General features: G+C 31.8%; 1 protein-coding gene across 1 annotated transcript; it reads left to right on the forward strand.

The window, feature by feature from the left end:
• Window positions 1–11189: 11189 nt before the first annotated feature.
• Window positions 11190–12977, forward strand: LOC119833619 (cilia- and flagella-associated protein 99-like). Its single transcript, XM_038357711.1, has one exon. It carries the CDS (start codon window positions 11190–11192, stop codon window positions 12975–12977), a length of 1788 nt encoding a protein of 595 aa, XP_038213639.1.
• Window positions 12978–13802: the final 825 nt, after the last annotated feature.

Consider the following 13802-nt stretch of genomic DNA (forward strand, 5'->3'; position numbering starts at 1 on the left):
AAGCCACGTGTAAAGGCACCAGTCGCTCTGGGCTAAATATGGGATTTCATATGCAAACTGCTCCACTCTGACAAATTATCCCCATTACAGATTTGACGCGAATAATAGGCAGGGGCTTACCTATATCTTTGGAAAGCTTTAACCTCTTCTTTAAATTTTATACCGATGAAGTGTAATTCTTTTAACAACTATCTGAAACTGAATATTTATATTTCCTTTTAACATTGTTACAAAGCAATTAATTTTGCAATATATATATTCTGCATTTATTTTAATATTTGAGAAACAATAAAATATACTCCGGATTTAAAAATATTGCTAGATGTTTTTTGCTTCTGTTTCAACACTATTTGAACTTTTTATCATCGATGATGAGATAGGATCAATCTTATCGTCGTCGCCAAACGTCTAACAATAATGAAAAATTGAATAGAAAATATAATAGGAAGGGAACTTGAACCCTAGATAATTTTTTTCTTAATGGCCAGTGGCCGGGGCAAGCTAGACCAAATAATAATGGAACAAATAAAATTAATGCATAGAACACACGGAAGGTTACAAAAAATATGAAATTAAAGTACACATTAATTAATTAATTACAAATTTTTTTACAATTTAGCTCCACTCTTCTTAATAAGCCTAAAAAATGGAAAATTATGATAAATCATCCCTACACTGATTTAGAAGGTTAGGTCCATTTATTTTCTTTGTGACTTGACTTACTTGATTGTTATCTCTCTAGTCTTACTTGTTTTCTTTTAGATACAGATTGAAGTGATCATGGTTTTAATTTTTTCATAATTTTATAGAACCACTTGAAGTTTCTATTAGAAATACCTAATAGAATACATTTGAGTTAGCCTTACACGGCGCTATCAATTTTATTAAAATCAACTCTATATCGTGACGGGACACTTTTCACATTACTCTACTTAAAGATCTCAACGGGCCGGCCTAATGTTTTGATACGGTCAAATTATAAGCTTTACACATCTGCCCCAAAACGACTCAAACTATCAGTAATATCAAAGTAAAGCATGACGACCAACCCTCTCGTGGTGCCGTAACCGTTAAAATGAATAATGACCGCGCTATTACAGGGCTAGCAAACCTTTGCATTGTTTAATATCAAGTTAGAAAATTTTTAAATGTTTTCTGTCGATATGAAATAAACTGCTTATAGAAAATATTGTTTTTTTCATATGATTAAAAAATATATACATTTTTTCACTTGATCACTTTTTACATTGTTTTAGTTTATCTTTTTTACGATGATAAGGTGCCTAGGCTAGGTGATCATCAATATGGAATAAGCATAATATGTTTTATTGCCTATACCGGTGGGTTATATTGGTTCGTTTGTAGTAGTATAGTTATACTATAAGTGTTTAATACGACGACTTTTTGTAATATGATAAGAATTTTAAAAGATAAACTAATTTTAACACTTCGTACCTTAGTATTTATTATGTCAGTAGATACAACTATGGGTACGATTGAGATTGCAAAGATTCCACATGTGTGAAATCTCATCATTAAGGTCCAAATATTACTATTTTGTGTGCTAGTTATATGTAGGAATAGTATTTTTTGTATTAGTTGTTTTTAAAGCAAGATTTTGATGTGTTATGTTTGCAAGCCGGTCATATTGATGTTTATAATCTGTTTGAACTATTGCACTGCATACACCTGTGATATGCTAAAGGGATTCTTTGAAGCTATGGCATTTACGGCTAATATCTTTTACATAGCAACTATTATCATTATATGTTTATGGTAGATGCGTGTTTCTATCACTTGGTCTCGGATATATCACAAAATCCTCCGTCTCTGAGAAGACTACTCATTGTCTCATATTATTATCCAATTTGTTCAAATTGTCCAAACTAAATAATTAATATTTTTTCTTTTATATATAAATGATTAATAATCTTTATGTAATATTTTATAGGAACATTATAAAAATCCTATGCCAAACGTTGTGTGCCCCTGCCACCTTGTAGTCGAAATGCACTTATTAAACTCTTTATACAAATATGAAAAAATAGAGATTATCATTTAATTTCGTAGCTAGAGCATCATTGATTGTGACTGGAAGGTGGCGCGTGCGTCTTCCCACCTGCTTCCGCCGCTGATGGGGTTAAATCAATATTTGGACTAATGTATTCAACTCTATTGTCTTTTATTTTGTCTTTTGGATGGAGACATTAATTTAAATAGGAAATTATGGCCCTATTTGACGTGGTTATGGAATGGAATTATTCATAGATTCATCGCTATAGATTAGATATTTATTTGCTTAATTATTTGTATACTTATAGAAAGTAACTAAAGAATCTTATTTGTACACATGAAATAAATACTTATTTCCTATGTATATACTTGGTTTAAGAAATTTGTACTCGTGATATTAAATTTACCTACAAAATTAAACATGTATCTATTACGTTGAGTATAAACCATGTTATCACCTTTACGGTTAAAATTCTCACGGTTAACAAACAGAGTTCATAGTTCCATTCAAAGGTAGAGAAACGAGAACAAAAAAATCAATAAAAGAAATTTTTATCTTAGATTGATTGGCCTGGTCTGACCCTTTACCGATGCGCCCGGGTTTTTATGGGCTTTCAGAAAAAACCAAATGTATCAGTGTTTATTTGTGACAATTTGCTTTGTCGGTTTACAGCGATTTACATTTGAAAGGAGATTTTTTTGTGTCGAACGAAGCGACCTGTAACAACACGGTGAATGACACAGGTAGAGGGCCGATCGCAAGATTAGATGATCTTGATCATAGGACTAGTCGCGAGATGATTATTTCCTCTTAGTGAAGATAACGTGATACTATACAAGCTTTAACACATTGACAATTTACAATGTCCCACTTATATAATGCATGGAGATGCAAATGTGTGATTTTTATGCTTATCTCTTTACTGACCCACTCAAATAAAATATGTTTGTAAAGTTTTTGCGACATCGAGTCAATAATAACATGACGCAAATATTACACGTATTGTAGGTATGCAAGTATTGCTTAAATATTTAATAATACATAAAGTTAGTCACTGTAATCATATCTTGATGAAAGCATCCCTACGCATATCAAACTGAAAGTAATAAAACTGCTGTAAAACTGTTGCTTGTTATGTTAAATCTTTATTTTTCACGTTTTATTGTGTAATTGAAATCAAATTGACTTGCATATTTCATTACCATCGTGGTGTAGTTTTGTTAAATAATTATTCTTATCACTATTTAGATCGAATTGTTACTTGCTTTGTTCTTTAAATTGTGATTTGAAATCAAAAAATTTATACGTTAATATCTGTATAAAATAAATGGTAACCTTAAACAATGTTTAAAGCACAGGTTTTTCAAGTACAAAATATTCTGTTTCAATTCAACATCAATCACATTTCGTTCGAAATTTTAAATATTTGCAGCTTTGTAATAAAAACTGACACATATTCAATATTAAAGTACCAAGACTTGACAAGCGGCACACATGCGTAACAGGGATTCGTCGCGCCGTCCAAGATCTGTATAGAGTTGTATCCATCAATCCCTCCATTGCAAAATGCGACCGCGGCCGCACACCGCACCCTTCAATAAAAAAGGAAATTAATATTTATTTGCTGATTTAATAACTTTGTAATACGCTTGTAATTAAGGTCTGATTAGGACTTTAGTCTGTGCAAGTGCGTGCGGAATGTGTCGTAGCTAATTGCTGTGCAATATGAATATTAAAAACATTTGAAGTATGTCCAGTTCAATAAATAGCTGCTGAAACATCCACTGATCTCAATACGATACGTTAACTAGAAAAAAAATACACAATTAAAATCAGTCACAACATTTTAGTGAGCTAAAAATTCTGTAAACGATCTTGCTGCTAATTTAATCTTATGTCGCATAGTTCTGTAACGATACAAAGCCATTAAAATTATACTTTAAAAATTATTTAGTCGAGACTAGTCTTCTGTCGAATAACTAAGCGAATCGACTAGCAAAACCGAATCCTTAAATATAATTTGAAGCATATAGTGTTATGCAATGTGACTATTAAACCAATACCAGCCAATTGTCACATAATTAAACACATAAAAGAACATATCTCTATAACATATAATTTATGAACCCTCTCAGCAAAAATATGATATAAGTAACCAACGTATAATCGACATGGAATCGATAATTTATTGCTATTCAATATAGAGACATTAATAAAGAACAAGATAACCTCTCGCTTCGAGCAAGCACAAATATTGTAATTGCAGAGATCGAAGTAATAAATTAGGCTTTTCACACATAAAACTCGACGGAATGGTTCCACAGCAAATAATGCATACTTGGAGGCTACTGCAATTCGCAATCCGCACACAATACTGAGCAATCAACGAGGTGCCCTATATTTTATCATGACACGCGATTTGCAAAGATATTGCTGTAATACCTTTAGATGTTAAGCTCACTGTGAAGGGAAAGTATCTAAAGCAAGAGGAGCTAGTTGCTTCATTTTATGTGACTAATCTAAATAATTGTCAATTTTGAAAGATCATAATCGTTATAGTACCTTTTAATGAATATTGAATTAAACTATTTAGGAAAAGTCGCATTTTTGTTTACAGATTAACAGTGACCGAAATACCCGTCTCACATATTCAACATTCATCGGTTACTCTAACAATTTTAATTAGATACACCTTTATTTGTCACTTAACTAGGCATCACGTGACCAGTTAATAACAACATAACCACGAGATAAAATTTAATTAGCGTCACGTCGTATTTCACATTCAAACACCTCACTACTAAGTGGCCGATTCCGAGGTCTTCACTAATAAATACTCTCCATTAAACCTACGCTCTTCTGATTACCCGCTAATAGTATCAATGTAATCTAATAAGCACTCGAGGAAGACTCGGTCGTGTAATAAACGTAATAAAAATGTAATAAGATATAATTCTTTTGGGTTCAAAGTGGTAAGATGGCGTGGTTAGTCGTAAATCTGCCTTCGGACTGGATAGCGCCCACGCTGCGCATTTCAGAAGCACCAGATAAACATTGTAGATATAACATTTCATTATTGAACGATCTACGCCTTCTTTGCACTGTATTTTGTATCTAATCCTAGCCCGGTGACACGTATATAACTCATGCCGCCCTTAAATTATTATTGTATACGTACTGTGATTGATTATTCATTTGTCTGTTATATGTATATTGTATGTGAGTTATCGAACTTGTAAATCATGAAATTTAAAAAGCTATCAATTTTTCGTGTATATATTATGGATCAAAACACAAATTTAATATCTGTACGTTGTTTGCCATCCTTTAATTTTTTATTTCAACTATTGCAGGATTTTCTATAATTTTGAATATCCTTATAAATATATAAAACCTTTATATAAGTAATATTTAGCAAAAAATAAAATTCATATCAAATACATTTATCATGTCATGTGTGGATTTTCTCTTGACTGCAACCCAGTAATATAAACACAAATTTAAGAGACCATATGCGGAAACACTTCTTTTCAATAAAATTGAAAGTTGCCTGTTGACGGTAAAAGTCCAATAAAAAGTGCCTTTAACATCAGCCTCCATTCGATAATTACAGTACAAATGCCATTATTAGAAATCAAGAACACACCTGTTACTTGCATGAGCCTTGATTTTTTTTTTTTGTATCCGTGCCTTTCACGAATTTACATATCTCCCAAGTCTTTGTTAAAGCTAACGAGGGTTATTATTTCAACCACAAAATGTAGACTTAACCGCTTGTGATTGACAAAGGCACAGAACATAATAAGGTATTATGTAAAGCGAGTTTTTATGGTATATGTTTACATAATTGTTTTCACCTCGTTAGCGAATCACTACTACTAATTATTGTATTCTATAAATGAAAATATTTTAGATGATAAACCAAATAAACAATCTACTCGTAGATTAAATAAATAATAAGTAAAAGTTATGTCCAAATTTTTTGACGATCCAATTGACGCAGTAGTCTTATCTCGTATATAGTCGTTATTACCACATAGTATAAAACAAAGTCGTTTTCTTTGTCCCTATGTCCCTTTGTATGCTTAAATCTTTAAAACTACTAAACGAATTTAGATGGGGTTATTTTTTAATAGATGGAGTGATTCAGAGGAAGGTTTGTATTTTTATTAATTACTCTGAATTAACGCGTGAGAAGCCGCAGGCAAAAGCTAGTTAAATATATACGTGAAGAGAATAAATTCTATTACAATAATTAAGGTGTGATCTTCATTGTTATATTATATCTAGGCTCTTATATTTGTAAAAATATACATCCTTACTAATACATAGTATTATGTTATCTGTGCTAATACTCAATGTGTTTGTTTGTGTAAATGTGTTGTTGTGTTGTGTTCTTTCACATCGCAACGGTACGATTTTATGGCATGGCGTTTGTATATGGAGATAGTTAGGGAGGTTAGAAAGTAATATAGGCTTTTCACCAGTGTGAAACTTCTCATTACCACGGGATTTTCTTGTGACTACGCTTGCGAAGTCGCAGGGAAACGTCTAGTATTATACAATTTTGAAAATATATACGCAATTAAAATAAAATCCCCGTTAGTGTTTACGTCCAGGCTCATTAGAATTACTACTTTAAGCCTCTCGTGTTATACGAAGGTACTGTTTAATGTATTCTTGCTAAACATAAAGACCTTAACGACTTGAACTAAGATAGATAGGCGAACGGAATGATGGCTCCTATCAAATTCCTCAATCACGCTTTATTAAGGCAATGAAATGGATTTATAACGTTCAAAGCGATTTTATGTCAAAGTGCAGTTCATTGCCACCTGACAATGTCGGGAAGACAATGTAATTTTATGCTCAAATGAGCCTCTTCTGAAGTGGAAACCGTTCGGAAATTTTGAATGGCAATTTTACTTGCTCCTATGTCTTTTGCCTTTGTCTCGGCCCGAATTGCAGTTATGGTTTATATAACAAAAGAAGCGTAACAACTTTCCACAAGCTCGCGTCGTTAACATCATAAAAGAATGAAATTCGTACGTAACGCTCTCAAAATGGGTGTTGGACTCGAAGTTAGTGTTGACTTATGAATACTTTTTTACGACTAAACAGTTTTTAATACATATTTTTTAATTATCATTAAATAAAAAAGATGTAAAAAAATGTTTACTCGTGAAAATATATTTATAGCATCCATTAATGATTATATTCAATTCTAATCAATTAAATACAATACCAGTTTTTGTTAATTGACTCATAAATAATATTTCAAACATATAAATAACAAAATTACGTATCACATGTCTGAACTCGTAAGAATTATATGAATTTTAACTTATAATTTTTTAAGATGTTATATGCTTAAAACACTAAAAACTCTCCGATTACGATTACAGGAAAAATAAACAGTTCTTTAATTTCAACTATCACATTAAGTAGGTATAATAAATAAATGAAATTAATATTAAAAACGGATTCGAAATACTTTAATTTTATATCTGACATTCGCAAAATCCACTGTGCATTGTGTATTGTGTAATGTCACTTAATGAGCATAAATAAACAATAAAATGTACATCCAATCAATATCATTCAAAATTGAAAGATATCAGACATATAGTTGTATGAAGAAATCTGAACAAAAACACAATAAAGTATTTATGTTCTCTATAAAACCTTATCCTATAAAGCCATGAACTCATATTTTATGTGAAGCCGGTGAACCCAATTACACATGAATGGTTCGTCATGATCAGAGATTTTTTCGGCCCCAATAAAAACTTATGAGAAGATTTATACCTTCTGCTAGGAGGCAGACGACCATATTCTAATTCATCTTATTAGCGTTGCAACTTGGTAATAAATTGTATACTAATTAATGAGAGTTAGGTTACACGTCTTTTTGTTCTAAGACCTTTTTAAAACCCGAAATCGATGCGAAGACATGAACTCAAAAACGAAAATATAAACTTATTTGGTATAATAAAAAGGTTAATTGCAATTACCAACAAGTACAGAGGTATTGCATTTGCTTTGTCGAATTGCCATTAGCTTATCTAAATTAGCATACAGTAATATGATTACGATGCCAATAAACTTTGCTTTCATGACGTCTATTAACTGCTTGCGTTTGAAGATTTATTAGTCACATTAATTAATGAATATTCTTGCGAATGAATCGCGATATATCAAATAAAATATCTTACTACAGACCTTATACAGGTAATCGGTCGTATCGCTAGAATTTAATCGAAATCTGCGTTTGTCAATCAATAAACTCAAGCAGGACGGACCACTTTTCGACTCCGTTGGACTTAGTGTGGATAAGACAAAGTCAATAATGTTACTAAACTTCTTTTTATCGATTATATTTACTATAGAAAATTAAATGCCTTGTGCCCTGTTTTAAGCACACTTATTTTATTTCCTATATTTGTGTATACTAAAATAATCTTTTGAAAGTTATTTTTAAAAGATTATTTTTTTATTTATGTTTCTAAAGGTAATTAATGCTAACACTGGATAGGCCGTTGCTTGACTAAATTTATCTCCATTCCAATTTAATGTATAAATTGTTTGTGTTTACTACCTTATTATTAAAAGTCTAGACTATTAAATTATAAACTTTACTCAGCGAGCAATTAATTAACATAATATATTTCAGGTTAAATATGATAATCTATATGTATACCAACATGCGATAAATGATACCATAGGCCCGTGATAAAAATGACCAAGATGATAATTTATTGGGCATACCAAGTACAAACTTCGTAAAAATAAACATGAATGGCTGCCTTATTGGGGCTTGATTTAATACGGTCAATAAAACAGTAACTAACCTTATATAAATTACTGAACAAATAAATAACATCTGTGGTGATCAAGCTTATCTCGGACAGGCCGTGGTGCATCAAATTGGACACTGTTTGATACTAACGGCAAAACATTTATGTTATTTATGCCCATTTTATTAACTTTGTTTGTAATGGGTTTTATTTAAAGGCCAAAATATTTCCCTCTTTATGTAATTGAATGTTCAAACTTCTGGAAGATTCTAAGGATTGAGTTTTAAGCTTTAAGCTTGCGATATAATACTCGTAGACATTATTATATTCATAGATATCGAATAAAACGTTGTGAATCAAAAAATGCGATGCTGTTGAAAGGTGAACACTAATTGTATGATAGTGTAGAAGCAATAGTGGTATATTTATACAGTAGGTATATACTATCAAACTATTTTAAAAGTTATATTGAAATTTACTCCAAGGGAGATAAACATGTTTATACTGAGTTATAAATTGCGATACTTTTGTAGTTATTGGGTACTTAGTCTGAGATTTATGTAATAAAGCCATGAAAAGGCAACGTCTAATCACGACGCGGTCATTAAATTGAAGTAATAATTCTTCTACATAGTAGCGAGCATACGTAAAGAGCCATAACTCTTTGTTGAGTTCCTTTGTAACTGGCCACAGAGATTGATGAAGCCTCTCCTTAGGTGGCCCTTGTTAATACGCTTTTGTTAATTCCACTCCATGAAAGCACTAGTAGCTATAGAGTACGTGATCTCATTAATTGAATTTTAACAACTGTGCTTTTTAAGGCTGAAGAAAACCATCGTCATAAGTCGTTTTACCTGTTCAATTTAAAAAACTCTAACAAAATGAACGCATACGTTCTATACTTCGGTACCAGACGTTTATTAGACGTGAGAAAGAAGGCTGGAGTCTTTAATTAAGGGCGATAATTTGACATGCACTGACAGCTAATATTATGTTCAAATTGATTTGTGTTCAAAGTTGAATCCATCTTGACAGAATCAATAAACCTCCGCTTTCTCAGGTAATATGAAGCGATTTTAATTAACCGAATAAGAATTTTCACCTTAAGAGCACTTTTTAAATTATTTTGTAACATTACGAAACCTAATGTATATATAAAAATATTTAAGCATTATCTCAGAAATGAAATATAATAGTTGAAACTGGTAAACACAGAAAAAATGAAAATATTCAATCTTGTCATTTCTGAGCAATCATTTAAAATATGCATATAGACAGATACATGACAATATGAGTGCTCAGTCCAAGCACACTTTGTGTAATACGCAAGTATAAAGCGCCCATCAGTTAGTAGTTACCGACAAAACGAAGCGAGAGTAATTATAAAGAGAATGAAAATGCAAAGATCGGACATGACATGTAAGTTACCGACTGACAATAGCGTGAAGATAACAAGACAGGAACCTGTTTAAAATTCCTCTAATCGAATATGGTCTTTATGGTTGTCTTTAACACGATTATTATATTTTAAGAGGTCTCCTGTGACTTGCATTTTGTGCTCATCGAACGGAGCCTACTTGAGGTGTCGAACTGTCGAATAAATAGCTTTGCGTCCGAGTGATTAATTAATGACAGGCTCGGCGAAAACAGACTGGCTACCTAATTAAATACTCCCAACAACGCGGTAGAAGGGAACTTCATATTATTAAGATTGACTGGTAAATTATTCTTGGTTTCTATTTCTTAAATAGGTATTTCAGTTCGAGATCGATGAACGATAGCCGGGAATGTACGTAATTACGTCGTGGGAGTAACTTTAGTACATAATATACGAATATGTACGTAAAACATACGTTCATGTTATAATATTAGACATTTCCTTAAAGTGAAACAAGTAAAAACGTAAAGTGTTACAAGTATTTCAAAGTTATGCATATTTGATCATCTGTAAAATATTGTAGCCAGATAAGCAAATACATATTATATTGTTGATTTTACTTATAAGTGCATTTTTCCTCGCATAGATAATATTGATGCTTAATGTGTATAATGATATTTAGTAGTTAAATAAATTTAATATTATAAATATATACTTAGTTCCAGTGTTGGCAGCAATGCTTATAATGTAACACATAGGTATCATAGAAGCTACAAGACATACAATGACCGAACATGTTCTATAGGAAATTTACAAAAAGTGTAATATTAAATGAAAAATTCAAAAATCATTTTATGCTGGCTGTCTAAAATAAAAATTTTCAAACGTCAGCAAAATTATGTAAGTTTCCATGGTTACATCTTGATGTCTCATTCGTATATTTTTATGTTAGCATATAATTTTCTATGCAAAATTGTTAACCTCAATCAACTTTTATATTATGGTATACTATTATACATCAAGTAATGTAAAGGTGTTGAGAAATATAATAATGGACTATGGAGCAAGTACTGAAGTATCTCCATACGAATACATGAAAACATACATCGAAAAGTGTCCCGAAAATATAGAAGATTCTAAGCTATCTTGGATTGCCGAGGCATTTTTAGGCATACAAAAACATGGGGAATTCTTGAAAGCAATCGCGGCTTATATGTCTGAAGAACTTACGGAAGAAGATCTAGACTATTTCATAATTATTTTTCACGCCATTACATTTCAAATTACTCCAACCGATATGTCATATTTATACAAGTGTCTCTTCAATTTAAGTAAACCATTGTTAAGTACATTCACGAATTTTTTGAGCAACAATGAAGTGTTGACATACGTATCACAAGTAGCACAAAGTAGCTATGACACGAATTTTATAACTGACAAAATAATCAGCCCTTTATTTAATTGGCAGCCATACATAAGTGAAATGGCACATAATTACGCAGAATACTTGAAAAAAATTGAACGAAGAAAAACAAAGCCATTAACTGTACCGATACAGCCGAACGTATTAAAAAGAAAAGGACATCAAGATCACTGCCCGGCTCCTGGTCCATCTCCAACACCCGAAACACCTCCAAATTCTTTACAAAAGAAAGGAAATAGAATGTTAGCCAAAAATGTTATTGATAAAAAATTAAAAGCTTTGCATGATAAAAATAAACAAAAAGCTACCCAGCTTTTGAACACGGTAAAAACTAACGATTTCCACTTTGCCCGAGGGAAATCTGAGAAATATTACCAGAAAATTTCAAGCATTAAAAATGAATTGGAAACTGATTTTAAGAAAACATTACCCGAGACAAATAAAAAAATTGTCTTACAAAATGCTGCGCCACAGATAAAAGAAACAGTAGCAACTGTTAAAAGGTTAAATAAAAGGATCCAACAAACGCAAAACGAAGAAGTCCAATGGTTACAAGACATAATATCTAATTGTAGGAACGTGCATAAAATCGCACAATTGCAGGATTTCGATCGCCAAGAAAATGAAAGAGAACGACTACTAGATATAGAAAAAAAACACTTAATGGGTCAAATTTCATATGAGGAAGCGCTTATTGCAAAAAAGAAATTAAAAGATGAAAACAAGAAAAAGTACGAGGACTTTCTCAAAGAAAAACAACTTTGGGATGAGGAAATTGAAACGTGGAGGAAACGAGAAATGGAAAAAAATCGAAAACAAGTAGAAAAACTTTCACTTCTTGAGTTAAACTTATTGGAAGCTAAAAATAACGCAACGTTACGAAAGAAAGAAACGGCAGAAAAACTAAAGAAGGAAAGCGAGGAAATGATCGCTAATGCCATGAAGGCAAAACAAGAAGAATTAGAGAGGAAAATAAACATGATAAAAGAAATTAAGATTTTGTCAACGATCGCCAAAAAAGCGAAAGTACCTAAAATTATTGATTTAACTGAATCGTCTGGTCTGGGTTTGCTCTGTGAAATGTCTATAGCCGAATTACAAGAAAGATTAAGTTCTATGAAAATTTGTTTAAAAGAAGAGCTCGACAAGAAAAGGAAACAGATAAAAGATGAAAAATTAGCCGCAAAAAACGGACTGATGGAAACAAAAGAATCCATAAAGAAATTTATGAGTGAACGTGAAGTAGTTCGTAAAGGTAAAAAGAATTCTAATCATCATGTTACCACTTCAACGTCTAAAGAAATAAGCGACCTCAAAAGAATATTAGAAGAGAAACGCAAATTACGTATTCAACTTTCTGCGTAAATTTTTTTGTGCAAAAAACGTTTTGTTAATTGAAAATTAAATGTTGCATTCTATGCTTAGTATTGATAAATTAATGGAATAGTGTGGATTTTGTATAGGTAATTATGTCTTTAACTTTACATTTGCGTATACAGTTAGCGATTGAAATCAATTATTTTAATTCCTATCTAACTACTAAATAACAATCTCTCGAGGCGAGAAATATATCAAAGAAATAATGCTATAAGACACATTAAGTAATGGTATCCGCGGGCATATCCTATCGAAGCCTGTATGAAATGGTCGCATCTTAATTAGTTATATAGATTACAAAAACTCATATGCATAGTAGTTCAGACACTATCCGTAATGTAAAAGTAAACGGCTAAGGCTTAACGTTCCCATCTTGTTAATACGTTTTTGTAAAAAAGAAACTTATTTCGTCAACGATCCAAAGAAGCGTATATTTTAAGATGATAAAGAACTAATAGACTTCAATCGGTATCGACATAATAGTACAAATAACGTGACAATTTCTCGAAATCCGAAAACCTAGTCAATATAATTTGGATTAAGGCAATAAATAAGTCGAGGTCGCCTGTTCATTTGTATCGGCGTATAATTTAAATTCTTTAACGCCAATGTTCAAGATTACGCGGCGAGATAGAGGCGCGGGCGCCCGTGTCGCCTCGACAACCACCAAATAAATTTATACATCCGACCGATACCGAACCGACTTCTCTCTTTGTAGATAATTCGGCCTGTAACGTTGAATGACTCTATTAACAGCTTCCCTTTTAGGGATAAATGTCGACTGACATTACTGACCTCTAGATTGTCATGTAT

This window comes from Zerene cesonia, chromosome 17 (assembly GCF_012273895.1).
Source record: "Zerene cesonia ecotype Mississippi chromosome 17, Zerene_cesonia_1.1, whole genome shotgun sequence".
NCBI lineage: Eukaryota > Metazoa > Arthropoda > Insecta > Lepidoptera > Pieridae > Zerene > Zerene cesonia.

Coding starts and splice junctions, on each gene's coding strand:
- LOC119833619 (XM_038357711.1), top strand. CDS start 11,190: ATGGTATACTATTATACATCAAGTAATGTAAAGGTGTTGAGAAATATA.